Raw genomic sequence first — 25,492 nt, 5'->3', positions numbered from 1 at the left:
AAAGTTTTTAAAGCAAAATTATAAGTTCAAAGAGGAAATAACTTTTGAAATAAAGATGCTAGAGTTATGAACCTTGTCATTCATGATGTGAGTAATAAAAAGAACAATTATCTTAGGTCTAGAGTAGATACCATTTATAATAACAAAGATAATTTATATACAAGACGGCCAAGATGGCCCTGAAATCGCTCACCTGAGTATAAAAACTCTCCATGACAAGGGACAAGTAATATTGTGAACTATAAACAAAAGCAGATATAAAATCTAAATATAAACTGATATCACAAAGTTCAAATTTGTATCTAAAATAGTGCATGTATAAAAACATAACCAGTTGCTATTGCTAATTCCAAAAGATGTGTATATATAAGAACAAGAACTGTCGGAGGACAGTAACGCTCGACTATTCGAAAATTTGTCACAAGGGTGTTTCATTGATTATAATAATGCTTACCTATATGAATACATAAAATTGTCGGAAAAGGTACAAACCCTTCAAGTTTCAATACATTCCCTTCAGTAGTTATGGAGATACAAGCTTACACACAAAAACTTAACCAAGAATTTATGAATCCAAAAAGGGGCATTATTATGCGAAAAAGAAAATCCAAGTTATGGGACTTGTGCCAATCATCTTAGATAATCACAGACAACAAGAGTGTTAAGTTTCAATCCATTCCCTTCAGTAGTTATGGAGATACCAGCTTACACGCAAAAAATTAACCAAGAATTTCTAAGTCCAAAAAGGGGCATAATTATGTTAAAAAGCAAATCAGACTGATGGGCCTTGTGTCAATCATCTTAGATAATCACAGAGAACAAGTGTGTGAAGTTTCAATCCATTCCCTTCAGTAGTTATGGAGATACCAGCTTACACGCAAAAACTTAACCAAGAATTTCTAAGTCGAAAAAGGGACATTATTAAGTAAAAAAGCAAATCAGAGTTATGGGACTTGTGCCAATCATCTAAGATAATCACAGAAAACAAGTGTGTGAAGTTTCAATCCATTCCCTTCAGTAGTTACGGAGATACCAGCTTACACGCAAAAACTTAACCAAGAATTTCTAAGTCGAAAAAGGGGCATTTTTATGTAAAAAAGCAAATCAGAGTTATGGGACTTGTGCCAATCATCTTTGATAATCACAGAGAACAAGCGTGTGAAGTTTCAATCCATTCCCTTCAGTAGTTATGGAGATACCAGCTTACACGCAAAAACTTAACCAAGAATTTCTAAGTCGAAAAAGGGGCATTATTATGTTAAAAAAGCAAATCAGAGTTATGGGACTTGTGCCAATCATCTTAGATAATCACAGAGAACAAGTGTGTGAAGTTTCAATCCATTCCCTTCAGTAGTTATGGAGATACCAGCTTACACGCAAAAACTTAACAAGAATTTCTAAGTCGAAAAAGGGGCATAATTATGTAAAAAAAGCAAATCAGAGTTATGGGACTTGTACCAATCATCTTAGATAATCACAGAGAACAAGTGTGTGAAGTTTTCAATCCATTCCCGATCAGTAGTTAATATGGACATACCAGCTTACACGCAAAAACTTAACCAAGAATTTCTAAGTCAAAAAAGGGACATAATTATGTAAAAAAAGCAACCCAGAGTTATGGGACTTGTACCAATCATCTAAGATAATCACAGAGAACAAGTGTGTGAAGTTTCAATCCATTCCCTTCAGTAGTTATGGAGATACCAGCTTACATACAAAAACTTAACCACAAATTTCTAAGTCGAAAAGGGGCATAATTATGTAAAAAAGCAAATCAGAGTTATGGGACTTGTGCCAATCATCTTAGATAATCACAGAGAACAAGTGTGTGAAGTTTCAATCCATTCCCTTCAGTGGTTATGGAGATACCAGCTTACATACAAAAACTTAACCACAGGGACGCCGACGCCGACACCGACGCCGACGCCGACAAATGGGTGACTGCATTAGCTCGATTATTCTGCGAATAGTCGAGCTAAAAATCAATGACCCCCTGGGACGGGCCAATTTTGATCCCATAACTTTTATTTAAACAAACTTGGTACACATTCACCAGATGATTCATGCAAAATATCTATGCTTTAGCTATTAAGCTTTTTTTTTAAAAGAAGATTTTTAAGCTTTTACTATAAACATATAAGGAAAATCAATGAGCACACATGGCGGGGCCAATTTTGACCCCAGGGTTTTTATTTGAACAAATTGGTAGACTCTAACTAAAAGATGTTTCATGCCATATATCTAAGCTCTAGCTCCTTTGGTTTTTTATAAAAGAGATATTTTAAGTTTTTCTTTCAGTTGCCATGGCAACCAGAGTTCTGCATTGAATTAAATACTTTGAATTAAAGTTGACCACCAAAGGAACATTCCTGTGAAGTATGGATGAAATTGGCTTAGCACTTTATGAGATGTTGTTTAAAGTAAAAGTTGATGGACCCATGCCGGACGAAAAGGGATCACAAAAGCTCACCATATCCCTTTGTGACAGGTGAGCTAATAAGATAAAATCCATTTCAAAAACAGTTTTTATCCAAAAAATCCAAAACTTTCATCTGAAATCTGAATGTGGATGCCAACGCTGTGGTGAGGACAGCTCTCCATATACTTTGCACAGTCAAGCTAACAATTGGCATTTTGGAACCAAAATATAGATTTCCAACTTCAAAGTATATTGATGAATATGAGCAACAATGTAATATATTTTGCTGTTGTATCATTGATTGAATAGTGTCTGTATATCTGACTTTTCACTTCTTATTTATATGAGAAATAAACAATAACAATATTAGATATAAAACATTTTATATAGTTAACATATCTTTAACTGCATTTATAACTCATGTAAACAGCATGACAAAATATGAAAATTTCAAATTTATACAAATGAAAACATGTTATGTATTTCATATAACTTTGACCATACATTGATGTACAACAATAGAGGCAAACATAACAAGGAATATCAATATATGAGCCGCGTCATGAAAAAACCAACGTAATGCGTTTGCGACCGGCATGGATGCAGACCAGTCTGATCAGACTCCATGCTGTTTGCTATCAGTTTCTCTACTTGTAATAGAGTTGGCAAGCGAACAGCATGGATCCCGATAAGACTACGCGGACACGCAGGTTAGTCTGGATCCTTGCTGGACGCATACCCACTTGTCATGACGCGGCTCATGTACTCCAATGTACCTGTAATGGGTAGTAAGAATAAGTTATCTGTATGAAAGTCTCAGAGAAATTGATGATTTAATGATAGGTGTTAAACAGTCAAAATCATTTCTGGCACAATATAATAAAATGAGCATATTGTCATATTCACCTCGTTTTTTTTTCCCTTTTGTCAATACATAACTGTATCTTTATAGTTTGCTTTAACCATGCTAAACTAAAAACTGATGGAGATAATAAAACACAAGAGGGCCATGATGGCCCTAATATTGCTCACCTGAATATAAATACCTTTAATGACAAGGAAAAAGTAAACTATAAGCAAAAGAAGTCTCTTGTTGCTATTCAAAATCAGTGGTTTCTTTGGAGGTCACTGAATGCTATGCAATTCAATGGTGAAGTTTGGCTAAAATTAGCCCAGTCATTTATGGGGAATTGTTGTTAAAGTAAAACTTTACAGACAGTCAGACGATGGATGGACTGACACCAGACAAATTGCAATCACAAAAGCTCACTTGTCACTCTGTGGCAGGTGAGCTAAAAAAGTGAATATAGGTGATTAAAGTTTTCACAGGATCACTTTGAACTTGACAAGCACCTTATCAATGTGGGTGATCATCCTATGTAGTAAGAAGTATATTGGTCAGTTGGTTCTCTTGTTATTGAGTGAAAACAATTTTTAAAGACCTTGACCTTCACACGTTGGTGCATGAAAATATTAAGTGTCTGTTACTCAACATTGAATGGTTCAAATCCTATGAAGTTTGAAAAAAAGTTCTTATATCCTTGAGTGGAAATGGTAACCTTGACCTTTATGCATCTGCACCCAAACAAAGAGGCATTCCACTAAATGAAGGTGATTTTCCTATGAAGTTTTATGGCTTTTGGTCAAATGGTTCCCTAGTGATTGATCACATTCAAGGCCACTGACCTTGACCTTCATGCATTTGTGCCCAAGAACAATAGGTGTTATACTCAATGAGAATGGCCATCCCATGAAGTTTGAGTAATCATCTAATCAAGTTTAAGTGAAATGGTTCTCTAGTTATTGAGCAGAAACAATTTTCACATTCAAGGCCACTGACATTTACCTCAAGGCATGTATGCCCAAAAACAGAGGCCTTCTACTCAATGAGATTAATCATCCTATAAAGTTGGAACGGTGTGCATCAAATAGTTCTCTAGTTATTAAGTGGAAATGGTTTTCACAGTCACTGTGACCTTGACCATTAAGCATGGGCATCCAAAATTAATAGGAATCTTCTATTCAATAAGGGTAATCATCTTATAAGGTTTGAAAGCTTATGTCATATAGTTCTGTAGTTATTGAGCAAAAAAGCATTCTCACATTCAAGGTCTCCATAACATTGGTCCTCACACATCAGCATCTGACTGACCATTATTTGCAAAACAATATGGCACGCCTCGATAATTAGATAAATAAAAACAGTAATATTTTTAGATAATTTTGATTTTCTCAAAATTTACTTTATACAGAGATACATATTTATTATAAGCAGTTTCTGAAATTTCATACACCAGTATTTATCTTATATCTAGATATACAGGTTTAACACTTAATCCAAGTTTAAATTTAGCAATTGCAAAATGCAAATGAAAAAAAGAAAAATGTGAGTAACTCTTCTTTTAATTTGCAAACTTTTGCAAATGAAGCAGGCAGTTAAAGAACATAACTTGGTAAGATTTTGTAAAAAGACATGAATTATTAATAAAAATGTCATCATCAAAGGCAAAAATTGTGCCTTGTTTATTCCAATTATTCTCCTTTCAAAATACATGTAATTAACTTTGCTGAAAACATTATTTCCTAAGCTATCCAGTGACTAGGTATCTTTCCATATAGGTTTCATTTACTATCGTTAGCCAATCAGAGTGTTCCTTTTACAGGTAGGAGAAGCTATCAAGGATCTTTACAAAACATCAGAATGGTCTTAGACAAGTTCAATAAATGACAACTTTGAGGCACTTTCTCAACTTCAGTAAGAAACAAGGTGATGGTCTTTTTTATGCTAATTGATGTCCGAAACTGCACAGTCCTGCCAGTTTGTACTGCTATTATTGTCTACCATTGGTGATTTTTTGTTATAATTACAAATGGATATAAAAAACTTTATTAGATAGCATACATGTACATGGCTTATATTTAACTAATTGCATATACGTTTTTTACGTTAAGCAATTACAAAATAAACAGATATATGTAGTTCATGGATATTAATACAATGTTGAAAAAAAAGTTCTGATTGGTTTCAGTGGGTTAAAATTTATTGTACTCGCAAAATTTGCAAGTGAATAAAAATGTTTAAATCTAGACTTGTTTATCTGCTGCATTTTTGTAATGGATCTGTCTTGTCTTAAATGTGGAACAGTCCATTTAATGAATTTCAGCATGTACAAAAACTGAGCTACTAACAGTATATAGCCTCATCAAACTTCATACATGCTGACCTGGCAAAGGCTTATCACTTTCAGTTGGCTAAATGTTAATTGTCATATCTTTGATAATTGGAGAAAGTTAATTCCCTCAAAAATGCTTTTTTCTGTTTGCTATTAATTAGAAAACAAAAGATTTCTCAAGACAAATTATATCCAATACTGTATGTCAGGTAAAACATGATTATGTAAATGTTTTATTAAACAGGAAAAAATTCTCAATCAATGCATGATTGTAAATGCATTAGGTAAACATTTTCCATTTGGAAAGTTTGCCAACAACGAGGACATTCCCAGCCTGGAATATTTGACAGCTTTTGTTCATCTTGATCTCCTAGTGACAGATTATTTTGAAATATTTTATGTGGTCTGTTTTCTGGGTGTATGTTTAAACCACAGTTTCTTGAGTTATACGGAGAGGTGTTTGAGTGACTGGAGCCGTATCGTGCATTCTCTCTCGACCGATTACTGCCACCTGATCTGTTCCTTTCAGAAGACACTGTTCTTTGTGATGTAAATCTTAAACTTGGGAAATCTTCCAGCGAGCGGGTTTTCTCTAGAGCATTCTTTTCTTGGCGAAGTTCTTCATACTAATAAAAAAAAAGCAAGTAAATCAAGAGAAGAAAACACAAAAAAAATATTTAAAAGCATATTTATTCACGATCATTTCTTTATTCCAACAAAACTGCCTTAAAGATATGCAGAGTTGTGTAAACTAACAAATAATCAAAGTCAATAAATAATGAATTTATTACACTTCTTTTTGCTTTACTTTAATTTTAACTGACATGATTATTATGTATATGCCTCTTAAAAAATTTCTAGGATTTACAATAGTTAAATAAAATTTCTAGTAAATCAAAATAAGTACAGATCACAGAGATAACAACAATGATTTTATAAAGTAAAAAATTGAATAAAGTGGACAAACTAGAACTGCCACTGTCATGGCGTGAATACCCCCGCATTACACTTTGTCAGAATCACATTTTTGAAATCAAGGCCCTGTGACCTTGACCCAGTGACCTCAAAATCAATAGGGGTCATCTACTCACCATGACTAACCTCCATGCCAAATATGAAGACTGTGGGTCAAAGGAATCTGAAGTTATTGGCGGACAAGGAAAAACTAACGGACAGCCGGACGGAAAAGCTGATTCCAGTATACCCCCTATAACTTCGTTGTGTGGGGGTATTAATATGAAAATTGCACATCCATGCTTCTTCAATATTGTCAGTGAACCAAAACACAGCATACATTTAAAGGAATATTTAGGTAAAATAATGACAAAAATACTAAAATGATCTCATGTACTCAAATCACGCTAAAATGATGTTTCTTAAAGTTCCAGCTTGAATTTCTGCTTAAATTCTATTTTTTGGGGTTTGAAACGTAAATATATCTATATATGTTTAACATGTGTACACAGTATCTTGAATTTTTTGAGAGTGTACGCAGTATCATAAGGTCTATTTCCTGTAAATAGTACGTTTTAAGACATTTTTCGTACAAAGGAAAAATAACAAAGATTTAAAATATATTAATGAAACAGGTTCTACAATAAAATAACTTCCAGCTGTGTGAAACTTTCAGTTTAATCGACAATTTCTCAATTTCCGTAACATTACAACGCTGGGTGTATGCAATATGCAGAATCAAAATTGCATTCAACGCGAAATATTGACAAAAAAAGGAAGACTTGTGTCAAGGCATTTGGAATATCAAAACTAGAAGTAAGGACATCTTCTTTGCAAAAGAAATTAAATTCAAATCGTTTTTTTGTTTAAAATACCAGTTGAAAAAGTGTTTGAAGTATCAGAATTTTGAGGATGCGCGCACATGGTATGACCCCCTTGCAAGCACCATTGATATCATGCTACCAAAAAAAACTTTTCTCTGAGTACTTTGTGCTTAGGTGAGCCAAAAAATGAGTGGTTTATCAAACAAACAAAATATTCATTGAAATAATATATGAGCTGCGTCACGACAAAACCGACATAATGCGTTTGCGACCAGCATGGATCCAGACCAGCCTGCACGTCCGCGCAGTCTGATCAGGATCCATGCTGTTCGCTATCAGTTTCTCTATTTGTAATAGAGTTTGTAAGCGGCTCAATTACATAACACAATTCACCTGTTGTCTAAGTGAGCCAAGCTGAGCTGACATCTTCCTTGTATCATCTGCTTTTATTCTAAGTCTTTCATCAGCATTCCTAAACCTAGCTTTTTCTTCTTGCAGACAGGTACTTAAAATCTTAACCTTAAAAGATCATGGACAAAGTGAATAATTTTAATCAACAAAATTAGTTTAAGCACATTTACTTTAGTTTGTTGGTGATAAAATATTGAAGCTTACTTCAACCATCTATTTATGAGTCTGTTCCTATATTTAACCAGTTCAGATGCCATATAAGGATTTACACCCACTCTCCCTGAGCTAAGAGATAGACACCTTAACTACTAAATCATCTCTCCCCTGGTAGTTAGGTCTATGTACATACTAGAAATTATTTATCCAATTATTAACAACTGTTTCATTGAGAGAATTTTTTTCTAAAAATCTTACATTTTCTACTAATGCTTCATAGGCTTCATTTTTCTGAATAAGCTCTCTTTTCATGTCTGCTTTGTCTTTTATCAACATGTTTTCCAATTCCTCCTTTTCATCTTTGATCAGCTGGAAAATAATTTTGGTATATCCATTAACAATGGACATTATACTGCTGACATTTTATTATGGATTGCTTTAAATTCTGACCTGTTCATCTTTTTGTGGAACAGTTTATGTAACAATTGGTCTACCAACAGTATATATGTAGTTTGATCTAACTAAATAAAGAGCAGACTGCCTGTCTCTGTATAGAGTGTAACTTCCGAAATCTGGAACTTCTGAAATCCGGAAACTTCTGAAATCAGAACATTTTTCAGGGTCCCGAAATTTCACCTTCTGTTTTCTATATAATTAAAACCTAGGAATTATGGAACTTCTAAATTCCGAACGATTTTCAGGTAAAATTTGGGTTATATCAACTGAAATCTACTTCCAAAATCCGGAAATGATAAGGTGTGAAGGAATATCTTAAACAATTGATGTTAAGTGTTTCTTTTTGTTCGATTAATTCCGAACCTCTGAATTCCGGTAACTTCAAAATTCAGAACTTTTTGGCTAGTCCCATAGGTGTTTGGTTTTGAAGTTACACTGTATATGCACTGTATTAGCTCTATATAGGTGGCATAGAAAAGTCACAGTTGATAAAATTAAATGATTAAGTTTTTTTTATTGCTCTGAGATTTACTTTAACTAAAATTTGTCATTTGGTTTTCCCCAAAAGTATGTATTTGTCTCGTGTTGATTTTCTATGCATTTACCTAGTGTTTTTGTACTTTGGAAAGAAACTGGAAGGATAAAATGTTGCATGTTTGGTAAGAGATATCAAAAATTGGTATATTAATCTATTTACAAATTAATTTATGATTATTATAATACTATTACATTATAAATATGGAACATGGCAATGGACGTTGTAAAATGTGTTTGCCAATAAAATTTTTGAAAAATCTTGAAAATCTTGTTATTTACATGATAATAAACAAGAAATGTTTTTTAAAACATGTATACCATCCACCCCCAAACACTAGCCAATTAGCCAAGTGGCAAGATCATTCTGACCAAGTTCAAGTTATTGGTTACATGGTCAATGTGACCTTGACATTTGACCCTGTGACCTCAAAATCAATGACCTAAACACCAATGAAGTTTGAGGGCAAATGGCCCATGGATTGTTAAATTATTGGTGGGAAACCATTTTGACAAACAAAGTGAATGTTACCTTGACCTCGGCCCCCTGCTCCCATAATCAATAGGGTGCTTGACTGGCAAAGACCAATGCACCTATATATTTTGGGGTTGTTAAGTTATTGGTCGGAAACTGTTTTACAGACAAGGTGAATGTGACCTTGACCTTTAATCACTTGACCTTCAAATCATAAGGGGTCCCCTACTAGCCAACACCAATGCACCTGCAAAGTTTGAAGAGCCCATGGGTTGTCAAGATATTTTGTTATAAAAGGTCAATGTGACCTTGAACTAGTGACCCCAAAAAGTTACAGGTTGGACAAATCTCAATACAAAGTAAGATGTTCCTAGGTTGAGCATTCTTAGCTATTTCTTGGAAATAGTTCTGTATACCGACCAACAAATACCCCTACTTCTTTGAAAGGGGCATAATAACTGAGTTATAAACAGACTGGAATAAACAATCCCAACACTGACGACTGTATAATATGTAATATGATTAGAAAAAACACTTTTATTTCCAAGAACTCAAAAAACTTACTTGATTCGTCTTTGTAAGTTCTTCAACTTCTTCTCTTAATCTTAGAATTTCTGCTTCAGTGGATCCCTGGTAACATAGATGCTAGCTATATTATCACAATCATAGATGCTAGCTATATTATCACAATCATTTATCTGGTAACATAGATGCTAACTATATTATCACAATCATTTATCAATTAATTCAGATAATGTAAAGTGATTATGGAATGACAACAGCCTAAGACATTAACAAAAATAAGAAGATCATCTAAAGTATCTCTGTCCATGAGTGCAATTATTACAAGAGAAACTGTGGAAAACTGCATCAGAATTGCAGAACCACAGACAAAGTGGGAACAAATAGCCCAAAAAGTACCTGTAAATGGTGAAAGAGATAGAATAATGCCATGAAAAATCAATAAATTGAAAAACCAAAATATTTCATACAACATACATAATAAGTATGTGTCTTAGGAAATTTCATCAAATTACAAGTAGATTGTACATTTAATGCAGAGATATATTTCATTTGGGAACTCTTCTACTTCACCACTTTAACAATAATTGTTTCTAATTACAGCTTTTCTAGCTTAAAAAAAATTGGTTGTACTCAAAACTACTCACTTAACAGTTGTATTTTATTCAGAAGTGCTTTTTCTTTGGGCTTTGGTTGTAAGTTCACTAACACAGTCTAGTTCATATGGCCACTTTCTAGTTACAGGCATTATAGGCACCTGAGTAGAATCAAAGTCACTCTGTAAGCTAGCTGGATAGCTTCCTCATTTGAAAAAAATGCAAAGACCCTTTCAGGCTGTGAGGAAAAAGTGGTTCAGAAGTGCTTAAAGCTGATGTTACTTACTTGGGAACTTGGATCACTATCAGTCTTAGATTGCTCTGCTGAGTCACTCTCTGAGCTCAACTCAAAGCTTTCATCTTTCACATGCAGCTGCTTTAGTTGATCTATTTCTCCCTCTTTTTCTTGAAGATGTCGCTTAAAAGTAATGCCACAACATAATTTCTATTGTCAAAATATCATTCTTGTACAGGGTAAGAAAAGAATATCATAGGAAAAGAAATATAAAAGCCAATTCTTAAAGGGACTCAACTGAGGTTTAAAAGCCTAAAAACATAACATTAGAATTTCTTACATAAATGAACTGGGGGGCTTAAAACAGAAATATGTGCAAAGATAGTTAAGAAATATACTTTAAAATAAATCGTAGTTTTATGCTTTTCTTAGCCTAATTTGAGTGAAAAGCGTTAAATTTTTTTTTACAATTTGTATAATTATTATGGAAAAACGAAGTGCGCGAATGATCAGAAAGTTTGCACAAAGATTTGTGGTCTACACCTACATCAAATGGTACATTTATCTGGAAAAAAATATTTTCTGTCCCATCATGTCAAAAAACCTCAGTGGGGTCCCTTTAAGAAATAATTAATTTCATTTCAATAATGTAAGTTCAATTCTAATTTATCAAATGAGAATAATAGGATAATCCAGATGTTTACATATTGTGTCTCTTCAAATGTTTCAGATGTAGGGAATGACAAATCATCCCATGTGAGAAATAAAAATTCTAGAAATTCCTAAAAAAAATTTTGAACTCCATGCAAGAATTAATCATGAAAAGATCCATGTCCACCTTTAAGTTTCTGCAACTTTTCATCTTCTCTTAAAGAACATAATTTCTCATAATTGGTCGCTCTAAGTGAAAATCTTAAAATATAAGTAATGCTTAAACAAATTGGTTGATTTTTCTCTGTACAGTTTTAAAGTCACACACACACACAAAATGGTCATATGACCATTATCTAGCTTTATTTTAACAGACAGCTGACCACATATGTCCCTCTGTGCATTATTTCACAAACAGAAATATTAGTAAAGTCTGAATACCTTAAATCAAGTGGATAGCAGCAAAGAATCTAAAGCCTCTAGCAGTATTTGAACCCATAAAGAATCAAGGGGCAAATGAGTTTAAGTGACTGTAACCATTCTGCCATAGACGCATCAAAAAGCATGAGGAAAGAATTGAGCCCCGTCATGACAAAACCAACATAGTGCGTTTGCAACCAGCATGGATCCAAACCAGCCGGCGTATCCGCGCAGTATGATCAGCATGGATCCTGATCAGACTGCCCGGATGAGCAAGCCGGTCTGGATCCTTGCAGGTCGCAAACCCATTATGTTGGTTTTGTTGTGACGCGGCTCAATTACCTGTAATTTCTGATTGGAAAAACGGAGCTGTTGTATTTCATTTCTCATTTTATCCATTTCTTTTTCATTTGTTGCAGTATCACTCTGTGTTTTCTAACATTTGAAAAAAGTACAATGTATTAAAATATACAAAAATATAAAAGATCTCATTTACTAAATGATGTATTTTTTTTATTATCAAATTGTCTTTATGTATTAATCAAATGAATTTTATTTATGTTAATAAATGATTCTTTAAAGTTATTTGAAGAGAATGAAAAGTCTGAAACTAATGGTTGTTCAGTATATAATATAACTAAGTTATCATTTTTTAATATATCTCTTAAACTTTTCCTTACAAAATATCATCCAGGGTAAATATCAAAATTGTATTATGAAATGCAATCTTACATTTTATTTAAAACTTTCCATTTAAAAGGCTAATTTAAAATTTATTGTTTACCTGTTTCATTTGTAGATTATGCAGTATACTCTTGGTTTTCATTAACTCATTAATAACATTGTTGAAATACTGTGCTGAAACACCAGGAGGCTCCTGAAAACTATCTCTTAAACTGAGGAATTCACTTGAATCTCTATCGGAGGAGGACAATTTTCCGGAGGAGAGAGAGCCGGGATCCTCGATACTCCCGCTAGCTCCATCTGCACTTACATGCACTGAACTACCTTGACTTCTATTGTCTGAAGACCATTTGTCAGTTCTTTGTTTCGTATCAGGAAATAAAAATATTTCTGGTGACGATACCTTTCTCGTATCTTGTAGTTTGTCATAACTTTCTGGAGCAGATTTTGATCTTAATACCGGCTCCTTGCTGCTTGTAGGTGTAACTCTCATCTCATCTAGTCTTATCTTTTGTTCTAAATGAGCACAGTGGTCTTTAAGATCTTTATTTTCTTTTTGTATTAAGCGCATATTTTGTAAAAGCAGCTCAAGGACTTTATCCACATTGCCATTTTGCTGCAGATTTTCAGTATTCTGCCATGGTGTTAAATGTCTGATAACAGTTCCTTGGGGTAAGAATGAAGGATCTGACTGCCCAGGAGTCTGCTGGTTATTTATCTGCTGGGTCCTGAACTCTGTCTGTGACATTTGTGTATATTCTGACAACGCTTTTTGATGTAAATCAGAAGGTTTAAACATTGTGCTTAATTTTGTTCTTCATATACCATTTAAATCCTCCTCCAATGGCTTTATCTGTGAGAAACAAGATAAAACAAAGTGTATTGATAGTTAAGATTATAATCATTTTAAAGTAAGAAAGTTGTACTACTTTTGGGAAAAAAGTTATGTTAATGACATACCATGATAAGCAAAGACCAACACATGAACATCTGAAATGTTTTAATTTAGATCTTCAGTTTAACAAGAGGGCCATGATGGCCCTAAGGTCGCTCACCTGTATAAAGGCACCCAGAGCGGGGCCAGTTTAAACCCCAGGGCTTTTTATTTGAACAAACTTGGAAGACACCCATTAGAAGATGTTCACGATGTTAAGTTTTTACTACACACATATAATGAAAGATAAATATGTTGTATTTGAAATACAAATACAAGCAACAAACAATGTAACAATGTGCAATGTAAAACATGAATAATGTAGGAGGAATTGCCACAGAAGAAGTGTTCACTATATATTCTGTATAAGGAAAAAATATTATATTCTGTATAAGGAAAAAAAACAAAGGGCCATAATTAGGTAAAAAATTATCTAATCACAAAACCTCTACAATATGCACCAGGGCACTTGATGACAAAGCTTCTGTGAAAGTTTGAACAAAATCTGTTGAGAAATGTAGGACTAGTTCAGCACAGAAGAATTTGTTCACTATATATTGATAATTCTGTATAAGGAAAAAAACAAAGGGGCATAATTAGGTCAAATATTATCCAATCACAAAACCGCGACAATATGCGCCAGGACACTTGATAACAAAGCTTCTGTGAAAGTTTGGTCAAAATCCGTTGAGAAATGTAGGAGAAGTTGCGCACGGTAGAAATTGTTCACAATATATTCTGTATAAGGAAAGAAACAAAGGGCCATAATTACGTCAAACATTATCCAATCACAAAACCCTGACAATATGTGCCAGGGCACTAGATAACAAAGCTTCTGAGAATGTTTGGTCAAAATCCGTTGAGAAATGTAGGAGGAGTTGCGCACAGAAGAAATTGTTCACAATATATTCTATATAAGGAAAAAAACAAAGGGCCATAATTAGGTCAAATATTATTCAATCGCAAAACCCGGACAATATGTGCCAGGGCACTTGATGACAAAGCTTCTGTGAAAGTTTGGTCAAAATCCATTGAGAAATGAAGGAGAAGTTGCGCACAGAAGAAATTGTTCACAATATATTCTATATAAGAAAAAACAACAAAGGGCCATAATAAGGTCAAATATTATCCAATGGCAAAACCCCGACAATATGCGCCAGGGCACTTGATAACAAAGCTTCTGTGAAAGTTTGGTCAAAATCTGTTGAGAAATGTAGGAGGAGTTGCGCACAGAAGAAATTGTTTACGTCGCCCACCCGCCAATCCGCCCGCCGACATACCTCAATCTAATTACCAGTTTTTTCCTTCGGAAAACCTGGTTAAAAACAACAATCTACCCCCTCCTTCCGCCCCCCCCCCCCCTTGGCAGGGGCAATTTTAACCCAAGGGCTTTTATTTGAACAAACTTGGTAGACGCCCATAAGCTAAACATCTAAGCTCTAGCTCATTGGATTTTTTTTTTTAAAGAAGATTTTTTAAGTTTTTACTGTACACATATAGTTAAAACCAATGACAACCCTGGGGCGGGGCCAATTTTGACCCCAGGGCTTTTATTTGAACAAACTTTGTAGACAATTACTAGAAGATGTTTCATGCTAAATATCTAAACTCTAGCTATTTGGGTTTTTTCAAAGAAGATTTTTAAGTTTCTGCTATACAACAATAAGGAAAATCAATAACACCCAGGGCAGGGCCAATTTTGACTCCAGGGCTTTAATTTGAACAAATTTTGTAGACACTCATTAGAAGATGTTTCATGCTTAATATCTTAACTCCAGCTATTTGGGTTTTTTCAAAGAAGATTTTTAAGTTTCTGCCATACAACAATAAGGAAAATCAATAACACCCAGGGCAGGGCCAATTTTGAATCCAGGGCTTTTATTTGAACAAATTTTGTAGACACTCACTAGAAGATGTTTCATGCTTAATATCTAAACTCCAGCTATTTGGGTTTTTTCAAAGAAGATTTTTTAAGTTTTTACTATATACATATAAGGAAAATCAATGACCCCCGGGGCGGGGCCAATTTTGACCCCAGGGCTTTTATTTGAACAAACTTGGCAGACACCAATTAGAACATGTTTTATGCTAAATATCTTAGCTCTTTGAGTTCTTTAAAAGAAGATTTTTTAAGTTTAAACTATATGCATATAGGGAAAATCAATGACCCCCCTGGGGCGGGGCCAATTTTGACCCAAGGGCTTTTATTTGAACAAACTTTGTAGACACTCATTAGAAGATGTTTCATGCCTAATATCTTAACTCTAGCTATTTGGGTTTTTTCAAAGAAGATTTTTAAGTCTTTACTATATGCATATAGGGAAAATCAAAGACCCCCTGGGGTGGGGCCAATTTTGACCCAAGGGCTTTTATTTGAACAAACTTGGTAGACACTCACTAGAAGATGTTTCATGCTTAATTTCTAAACTCTAGCTATTTGGGTTTTTTCAAAGAAGATTTTTTAAGTTTTTACTATATGCATATAGGGAAAATCAATGACCCCCTGGGGCGGGGCCAATTTTAACCCCAGGGCTTTTATTTGAACAAACTTGGTAGACACACATTAGAAGATGTTTCATGCTAAATATCTAAGCTCTAGCTCTTTGGGTTCTTTAAAAGAAGGTTTTTTAAGTTTTTACTATATGCATAGAGGGAAAATCAAAGACCCCCTGGGGCGGGGGCCAATTTTGACCCCTGGGCTTTTATTTGAACAAACTTGGTAGACACTCACTAGAAGATGTTTCATGCTAAATAACTTAGCTCTAGCTCTTTGGGTTCTTTAAAAGAAGATATTTTAAGTTTTTACTATATGCATATAGGGAAAATCAAAGACCCCCTGGGGCGGGGCCAATTTTGACCCCAGGGCTTTTATTTGAACAAACTTGGTAGACACTCATTAGAAGATGTTTCATGCCAAATATCTAAGCTCTAGCTCTATGGGTTTTTTTATAGAAGATATTTAAAGTTTTTTTCTTTTGGTTGCCATGGCAACCAGAGTTCTGCATGGAATTAAATTCTTTGAACAATTTTAAAAGGTGACCACCAAAGGAACATTCCTGTGAAGTTTGGATGAAATTGGCTTAGTGGTTTATGAGGAGATGTCATTTAGAGTAAAAGTTTACGGACAGACGGACGGACGACGGACGGACGGATGAAAAGCGATCACAAAAGCTCACCAAAGGAACAATAAAAATAGCTAAGCTACGTTCAATGGTTTCTTTTATTAAAATTTTAACAACTTTTTTTTTGCCATTAAAACAAAGACATTTTTTACCCTTTCTTCAGAAAATAAAACAATCAAAAGTACATTCAAATATCAACCTTAAACTTGTTTTATTTATTCATTACAAAATAAACTTCATGAAGGAATATTCTTATTCAAATGAGGCTATTTGAGTATTAAAGCAGGTTGTCAGCAACAGTGTTAAAACCATTAAAAATGTTGACTTCCTGCTCATTTAAAAAGATATTTTAACAATTAAGACAATTTGTCCCATCTTTCCTGACCATAACTTTCACACATTCACATTATGGTAAGGCCATCCTTAAAAAAATGTTTGTTTGCAGTAACCCGACCCAGAATTTTCAAGGTGGGTAGGTAGGTCGATTTTTTTTTTATTATTGAACTGTACTCCTAAATATACATGGAATTTCAAAATGCTGGACAATATATGCTTTGATAATCTGGTAACAATTAATAAATTGATAACTGAATTCTAATTTCCTTTAAAAGAACGAAAACAAAGCACAAGGCATAATTTTCTGATTCAAAAACAAAAAAATATCCAGACCATGAAAAAAAATTTGAGTAGGGGCAAATTTTGTGAGTCGGTCATGTTACTGCAAACAAACATTTTTTTAAGGATGGCCTAATTTAAATATTCAACAAGTATGAACCAAACCCTTGTCCAAAATGTTCTTTTGTCAAAGTATGAAGATAATCCATTTATTAAATACAAAGTTACACTCAATTATAGCAAAAATCAGTGAAAATTTATTAATTTAACCTTCAAGGTCAAGATCATTAAAGAGCAAGGTCAATTTGAGATTGATATAAACATGAAGGTGTTATCATAAACAGATGTGAATATGAAGTCAATCCAATAACAAAGTTATCCCAGGTTACAGCAAAAAGATGAAAATTTCAGTAATTTGACCTACAAGGTCAAGGTCATTTCTAGTGAAGGTCAAGGTCTGTCTGGTCAACTTGAAGGGCTACCCTGAAAGATTATTATGTTTCAGTTTGAAGACAATCCATTCAAAAAAACAAAGTTATTGCCACTTGAAGCAACAAGAACAATCGGAGAACACATGTGTCGCCTCATGATAGCAATTACTCAGCAAAAATCATTCAACCAATATGCATGAGAATTTGAGCTATCGATCAATCCTGTAAAGTTTCATTGAAATTGCATAAGTAGTATAACAGGGGTACTACAGACAAATTGCAAAATTAAAATCATGAAAGGGTCGAAACTCTGACAACAAGAGGGCCATGATGGCCCTGAGGTCGCTCACCTGTATATAGCCAACACCCCCCCCCCCCCCCCCCGGGCCAATTTTTACCCAAGGGCTTTTATTTGTTTATTTGAACAGCCTTGGTAGACACCCATAAGAAGATGTTTCATGCTAAACATCTAAGTTCTAGCTCATTGGCTTTTTTAAAAGAAGACTTTTAAAGTTTTTACTATACACATATAGTTAAAAACAATGACACCCCTGGGGCAGGGCCAGTTTTGACCCCCGGGCTTTTATTTGAACAAACTTTGTAGACATTTACTTAAAGACGTTTCATGCTTAATATCTAAACTCTAGTTATTTGGGTTTTTTCAAAGAGGATTTTTAAGTTTTTGCTATACACATATAAGGAAAATCAATGACCCCCCCCCCCCGGGTGGGGCCAGTTTTGACCCCAGGGCTTTTATTTGAACATGCTTGGTAGACACCGATTAGAACATGTTTCATGCTAAATATCTTAGCACTAGCTCTTTGAGTTCTTTAAAAGAAGATTTTTTAAGTTTTTTCTATATGCATATAGGGAAAATCAATGACCCCATGGGGCGGGGTCAATTTTGACCCCAGGGCTTTTATTTGAACAAACTTGGTAGACATTCACTAGAAGACGTTTCATGCCAAATATCTAAGCTCTAGCTCTTATGGTTCTTTAAAAGAAGATTTTTTAAGTTTTTACTATATACATATAGGGAAAATCAATGACCCCCGGGGCTGAGCCAATTTTGACCCCAGGGCTTTTATTTGAACAAACTTGGTAGACACTCACTAGAAGATGTTTCATGCTTAATATCTTAGCTCTAGCTCTTTGGGTTCTTTAAAAGAAGATTTTTTAAGTTTTTACTATATGCATATAGGGAAAATCAATGACCCCCTGGGGCGGGGCCAATTTTGACCCCAGGGCTTTTATTTGAATAAACTTGGTAGACATTCACTAGAAGATGTTTCATGCCAAATATCTAAGCTCTAGCTCTTACGGTTCTTTAAAAGAAGATTTTTAAGTTTTTATTATATGCATATAGGGAAAATCAATAAAATAGATAAATACAGAATCCCTAAAGAAAGCCCAACAAAGCCTAACCCCCGGGGCGGGGCCAATTTTGACCCCAGAGCTTTTATTTGAACAAACTTGTTAGACACTCACTAGAAGATGTTTCATGACAAATATCTCAGCTCTAGCTCTTTGGGTTCTTTTAAAGAAGATTTTTAAAGTTTTTACTATATGCATATAGGGAAAATCAATGACCCCCTGGGGCGGGGCCAATTTTGACCCCAGGGCTTTTATTTGAACAAAATTGGTAGACACTCACTAGAAGATGTTTCATGCCAAATATCTTAGCTCTAGCTCTTTGGGTTCTTTAAAAGAAGAATTTTTAAGTTTTAACTATATGCATATAGGGAAAATCAATGACCCCCTGGGGCGGGGCCAATTTTGACCCCAGGGCTTTTATTTGAACAAACTTGGTAGACATTCACTAGAAGATGTTTCATGCTTAATATCTAAGCTCTAGCTCTTACAGTTCTTTAAAAGAAGATTTTTAAGTTTTTACTATATGCATATAGGGAAAATCAATGACCCCCGGGGCGGGGCCAATTTTGACCCTAGGGCTTTTATTTGAACAAACTTGGTAGACACTCACTAGAAGATGTTTCATGCCAAATATCTTAGCTCTAGCTCTTTGGGTTCTTTAAAAGAAGATTTTTTAAGTTTTTACTATATGCATATAGGGAAAATCAATGACCCCCTGGGTCGGGGCCAATTTTGACCCCAGGGCTTTTATTTGAACAAATTTGGTAGACACTCACTAGAAGATGTTTCATGCCAAATATCTAAGCTCTAGCTCTAAGGGTTGTTTAAAAGAAGATATTAAAAGATTTTTCTTTCGGTTGCCATGGCAACCAGAGTTCTGCATGGAATTAAATTCTTTGAACAATTTTTAAAGGTGACCACCAAAGGAACATTCCTGTGAAGTTTGGATGAAATTGGCTCAGTGGTTTATGAGGAGATGTCATTTAAAGCAAAAGTTTACGGACGGACGACGGACGGACGGACGGACGCCGGACGAAAAGCGATCACAAAAGCTCACCCTGTCACTTTGTGACAGGTGAGCTAAAAAAACACCTTTTTTATATTCAAGTGCCATAACTCAGCCAACAAGAGCTGTCGGTAGGACAGCAACGCTCGACTATTCTTAGTGCTTGATAGTAAGAAAAAATGCTTGATACAATTACCTCCTCCTGTTTACAGGTTGGGGTAATGATGGTGAACAAGTGTGCAAAGTTTCAAAGCCATATGTCAATGGACTTTGAAAATATTTGAACTATTACAAAAACTTTAACGTAAATTCTAAGTCGAAAAAGGAGCATAATTCTGTCAAAATGCTTGAAACAGTTACCTCCTCCTGTTTACAGGTTGGGGTCATGATGGTGAACAAGTGTTCAAAGTTTCAAAGCCATATGTCAATGGACTTTGAAAATATTTGAACTATTACAAAAACTTTAACGTAAATTCTAAGTCGAAAAAGGGGCATAATTCTGTCAAAATGCTTGATACAGTTACCTCCTCCTATCTACAGGTTGGGGTCATGATGGTGAACAAGTGTGCCAAGTTTCAAAGCCATATGTCAATGGACTTTGAAAATATTTGAACTATTACAAAAACTTTAACGTAAATTCTAAGTTGAACTAGAAATGTGTCCATAGGACACGGATGCCCCCACACGCCACTGTTCTGTCAATCTTATGACTCTAGGTCAAATATTTTTTGGACTACATGTGCCACAAGTTGAAAACTAAAAATCAACAAAGGGCCATAATTCTGTTAAATTTGGTCGCAGCAAAAATTCCTACCTTTACTACCATCTACACATAAGGTAGTTAATCCCTGGCAGTTTAAGCAAAATCTGCCATCCGGAGTTGCGTTCACAAAATTTCTAAATAGTATATAATGAAAAAAACAACAAAGGGCCATAATTCTGTTAAATTTGGTTGCAGCGAAAATTCCTTCCTTTACTGCCATCTACACATAAAGGTTGTTCATCCTTGGAAGTTTAAGCGAAATCTGCCATCCGGTTTAAGAGGAGTTGCATTCACAAAATTTCTATATAGTATATAGTGAAAAAATCAACAAAGGGCCATAATTCTGTAAAATTTGGTCGCAGCAAAAATTCCTTCCTTTACTACCATCTTCACCTTAAGGTTGTTCATCCCTGTAAGTTTAAGCAAAATCTGCCATGCGGTTTAAGAGGAGTTGCATTCACAAAATTTCTATATAGTATATAGTGAAAAAATCAACAAAGGGCCATAATTCTGTTAACTTTGGTCGCAGCAAAAATTCCTTCCTTTACTACCATCTACACATTAAGGTTGTTCATCCCTGTTAGTTTAAGCAAAATCTGCCATGCGGTTTAAGAGGAGTTGCGTTCACAAAATTTCTACATAGTATATAGTGAAAAAATCAACAAAGGGCCATAATTCTGTTAAATTTGGTCGCAGCAAAAATTCCTTCCTTTACTACCATCTACACATTAAGGTTGTTCATCCCTGTAAGTTTAAGCAAAATCTGCCATGCGGTTTAAGAGGAGTTGCGTTCACAAAATTTCTACATAGTATCTAGTGAAAAAATCAACAAAGGGCCATAATTCTGTTAAATTTGGTCGCAGCGAAAATTCCTTCCTTTACTACCATCTACACATTAAGGTTGTTCATCCTTGTAAGTTTAAGCAAAATCTGCCATCCGGTTTAAGAGGAGTTGCGTTCACAAGATTTCGGGACGTACGGACGGACTGACGGACGGACGGACTGACGGACGGACACTCGGACGGACAAGTGCAACGCTATATGCTCCCACTCTGTGGGGGCATAAAAAGGGGCATAATTCTGTCAAAATGCTTGATACAGTTACCTCCTCCTGTCTACAGGTTGGGGTCATGATGGTGAACAAGTGTGCAAAGTTTCAAAGCCATATGTCAATGGACTTTGAAAATATTTGAACTATTACAAAAACTTTAATGTAAATTCTAAGTCGAAAAAGGGGCATAATTCTGTCAAAATGCTTGATACAGTTACCTCCTCCTGTCTACAGGTTGGGGTCATGATGGTGAACAAGTGTGCCAAGTTTCAAAGCCATATGTCAATGGACTTTGAAAATATTTGAACTATTACAAAAACTTTAACGTAAATTCTAAGTCGAAAAAGGGGCATAATTCTGTCAAAATGCTTGATACAGTTACCTCCTCCTGTCTACAGGTTGGGGTCATGATGGTGAACAAGTGTGCAAAGTTTCAAAGCCATATGTCAATGGACTTTGAAAATATTTGAACTATTACAAAAACTTTAATGTAAATTCTAAGTCGAAAAAGGGGCATAATTCTGTCAAAATGCTTGATACAGTTACCTCCTCCTGTCTACAGGTTGGGGTCATGATGGTGAACAAGTGTGCCAAGTTTCAAAGCCATATGTCAATGGACTTTGAAAATATTTGAACTATTACAAAAACTTTAACATAAGTGGTTACGCCGACGCAGACACCAACGCCGACGCCGACGCTCGGGTGACTACAATAGCTCTACTTATTCTTATCGAATAGTGGAGCTAAAAATCATTCAACCGGAAAACCCATGAAATATGAGCAAGGACTTAGGCTACAGATCAATCCTGTAAAGTTTCTTTGAAATTGCATAAGTGACATTACAAGAGTAGTCCGGACAAACTTTAAAAATAAAAATTATTAAAGAGCCATAAATCTGACAAAAATCATTGAACCAGAAAATGCTGATGATATGCACAACTAAACTTGGTACTGTTAAGTTTGGATGAAATTGCACCATAAGTTTATGAGGAGAAGTCCGGACCTTAAAGGTCAAGGTCATTTATGAATGAAGGTCAAAGTTAGTCTGGTCTACTTGAAGGTCTTGCTTGCTAAATACAAAGTTTCATTACATTATCTTATTCCTAACTCTAGTTATTTACCTGAAACACAATTTTTCTTTCTTGCGGTAAAAATTCCTTGACCATTGGGGGTCTAAAAGCAATCCCTAGCCCCACATAAGCTTGCTATATACCGGTAAACATAGTATACCAAGTTTGATTAAAATATTTCATTCTGAACACTAGGTATCAAATGAAATTCACACATTTGACACCCACTTCACCAAGTCCTTTACCTATTTTAAGCACACTCCTGATATCTAGTTCAGTTGAGCTCATTTTGTTGGCAAATTTAGGTCTGTGCTAAATCAATTTGCCTTTGGTTAATTTGCGTCAACTTTTATAAAAGCTATCAAGATATAGATTCTGTTTATGTGGCTTGTTTGTTAAATTATAAATTTATATCACCATCATGCCATCGTCTTCCGGTGGTCATGCGCAATGGTACATCAACAATGCATGCCTTCTCATTATTCAACCCCATACCCTTTCTATTTACATATCTTTGAGATCTTAGTATTTAAAACATGAAAAATAACAAAAGGCAATCGCTCAAAAATTTAAGAAAATGAAGTTGTCATCTTTGTGCACTGTACATAATTATGAACTTTCAAGTTGATATTTTAAGAACAGCAAAATTTTAGCATATATTAAATATTTTTGTTCTATATACAGGATAATGACATAAATGGAAAATTTAATGTTAAGATAACAAGTTTTATAATTCATAACTCAAATTAATTAGTTAGTATTCTTGTTTTTACTATCTGTCGTATCAGAATCTGACATCTTTCTGTATGTGTACTGGTCATACTGACCGAAAGGCGATGGCATGATGGTGAAAACGCGATGGTACCATGTGAAAACGCGATGACACGATGGTGAAAAAAGATGGTACGATAGTGAAAATGCAATGATATGATGGTGAAAACAGAATTGCACAATGATTGAAACCCGATGGTATAATGGTGAAATCGCGATGGTATGATGGTGATAACGCGATGGTACGATAGTGACAGGACGATGGCACGATGTTGAAAACGCAATGGTACGATGTTGAAAACACCATGGCGCGATGGTATGATGGTGAAAACGCGGTGGTGCGATGGTGAAAGCGCAATGGCACGATGGTGAAAACGCAATGGTACAATGTTGAAAACTTGATGGCGCAATGGTGAAAACACGATGGCACAATGGTGAAAATGTGATGGTATGATGGTGAAAATGTGATGGTACGATGATGAATTAAGTGGGATGGTAGTCCAACTAATTAGACTTGTCAAAGAGACACCGAGATAATTTTGGACGGGCGCTGTCTTTTTCCAAGTCCAACCACGAACTGCATTTTTATGCACGGACGCTTCCCAATTAGAAGTTGTTGGGAGCGAAAACTAAAAAAGTTTCAAAGAAACGGTCTACATTACCTGAAAGAGAACCGTTTTTTATGCAAGGTTCCAAGTTTTCATACTTCAAAGTCGAACACAAGTCTAAATATTCCACTTTAACTTTTTAAATCGTTCAAAATTATTGAAAGCGGCCATATTGGAAAATGACGCAAGCGGTGACATGGTAAAATTGTAAAATTTCCATGGTGTAACACAGGTATCGGCGGCAATCGATTGTATTTGTCAAGCTTTATTATACAATTTGTTTAAGTTATTTATATGAATTATTGCAGGAATAACTCTTTTATTCACACACGAATATTTCAGCATTAAAAATAAAATGTGAAAAGGAAATTCTGATAACCTTACTTAGAAATTAAATAGTTTATGATGTCCGACGTCAGATCTTACTGCATTTTAAAAGTCCATTTAAATTGTCAAATTAGAAATTGTAATGTCGGATATTTAACATCTGTGATCATTAGGTGAAATTTCTGAACTGCCTTTTTATTTTATAACCCTGCCATGATTTCACACATATGAAAATACAATGTGATTGTAGGTACATCTTAATGAATTATAATTAAACTATACATGATGAAGCAAAGAAGAATTTCAATTTATATTAAACTCCATATCAATTTCTAGTTTATTATCTTTAAAAAAAATTGAGGACAGTTGTGTAGGGACAGAAGTTCAAAACAACCAAAAATAACTTTAAATTCTGAGAAAAAAATCTTAAAATTTCAAACTATAAAATGGAATTTCAGACAGACTCCTCAGTAAAATGCAACTGTCGCACAGATATGACGGGTTTATGATAAAAACGAAGCAAATAAAATTCCATGTTATCTAGTTCTCACTTTTCATTGAACGGCAGCTCGAATGTGTCAAATTGAAAGTTCCATGATTACCGCCGTATTTTGTACACATCTGTGGGTGTTGATAAAAAATTTCACTATTATTAAGTTTAAGTGATCAATTCTGTTTAAACCAGCGGAAGGGAGCACTTGCACCTAACAGAGCCGTATTTGGCACTCATGTGTATTTATGTTTCGAATTTGCAGTTTCAGGCGGTTTTTTTGGTGGTTTTTTTAGGGTGGATATGTGGATAAGTTTTTACTGTTTTCTTTACATTTCTTTGCTTGCTTTCCGAACCTTGTATTGATAATCATTATCTGTTTGTTATGGTTAGGTATACATGTATACAATATGATAAACA

General features: G+C 34.7%; 1 protein-coding gene across 1 annotated transcript in view; it reads right to left on the bottom strand.

Moving 5' to 3' along the window:
- Positions 1-2,785: 2,785 nt before the first annotated feature.
- LOC132748839 (interaptin-like) overlaps positions 2,786-25,492 on the bottom strand; it is a 48,738-nt gene continuing 26,031 nt past the window's right edge. The window contains exons 2-8 of the mRNA XM_060738493.1: positions 12,611-13,363; positions 12,169-12,261; positions 10,807-10,938; positions 9,967-10,032; positions 8,196-8,306; positions 7,764-7,889; positions 2,786-6,218 (exon numbers count right to left, since the gene is read on the bottom strand). Of these exons, the coding sequence (XP_060594476.1) occupies positions 5,847-6,218; positions 7,764-7,889; positions 8,196-8,306; positions 9,967-10,032; positions 10,807-10,938; positions 12,169-12,261; positions 12,611-13,309 (1,599 nt within the window). The 5' untranslated portion in view covers positions 13,310-13,363 and the 3' untranslated portion in view covers positions 2,786-5,846. The remainder of the gene's footprint in view (positions 6,219-7,763; positions 7,890-8,195; positions 8,307-9,966; positions 10,033-10,806; positions 10,939-12,168; positions 12,262-12,610; positions 13,364-25,492) is intronic.

Source organism: Ruditapes philippinarum, unplaced genomic scaffold (assembly GCF_026571515.1).
Source record: "Ruditapes philippinarum isolate M1 unplaced genomic scaffold, ASM2657151v2 ctg2245_1_1_1_1, whole genome shotgun sequence".
In the NCBI taxonomy this organism is placed as follows: Eukaryota; Metazoa; Mollusca; class Bivalvia; order Venerida; family Veneridae; genus Ruditapes; species Ruditapes philippinarum.
Note: the sequence above shows the minus strand (reverse complement) of the source record. Positions and strands in the feature narration are given on the sequence as shown.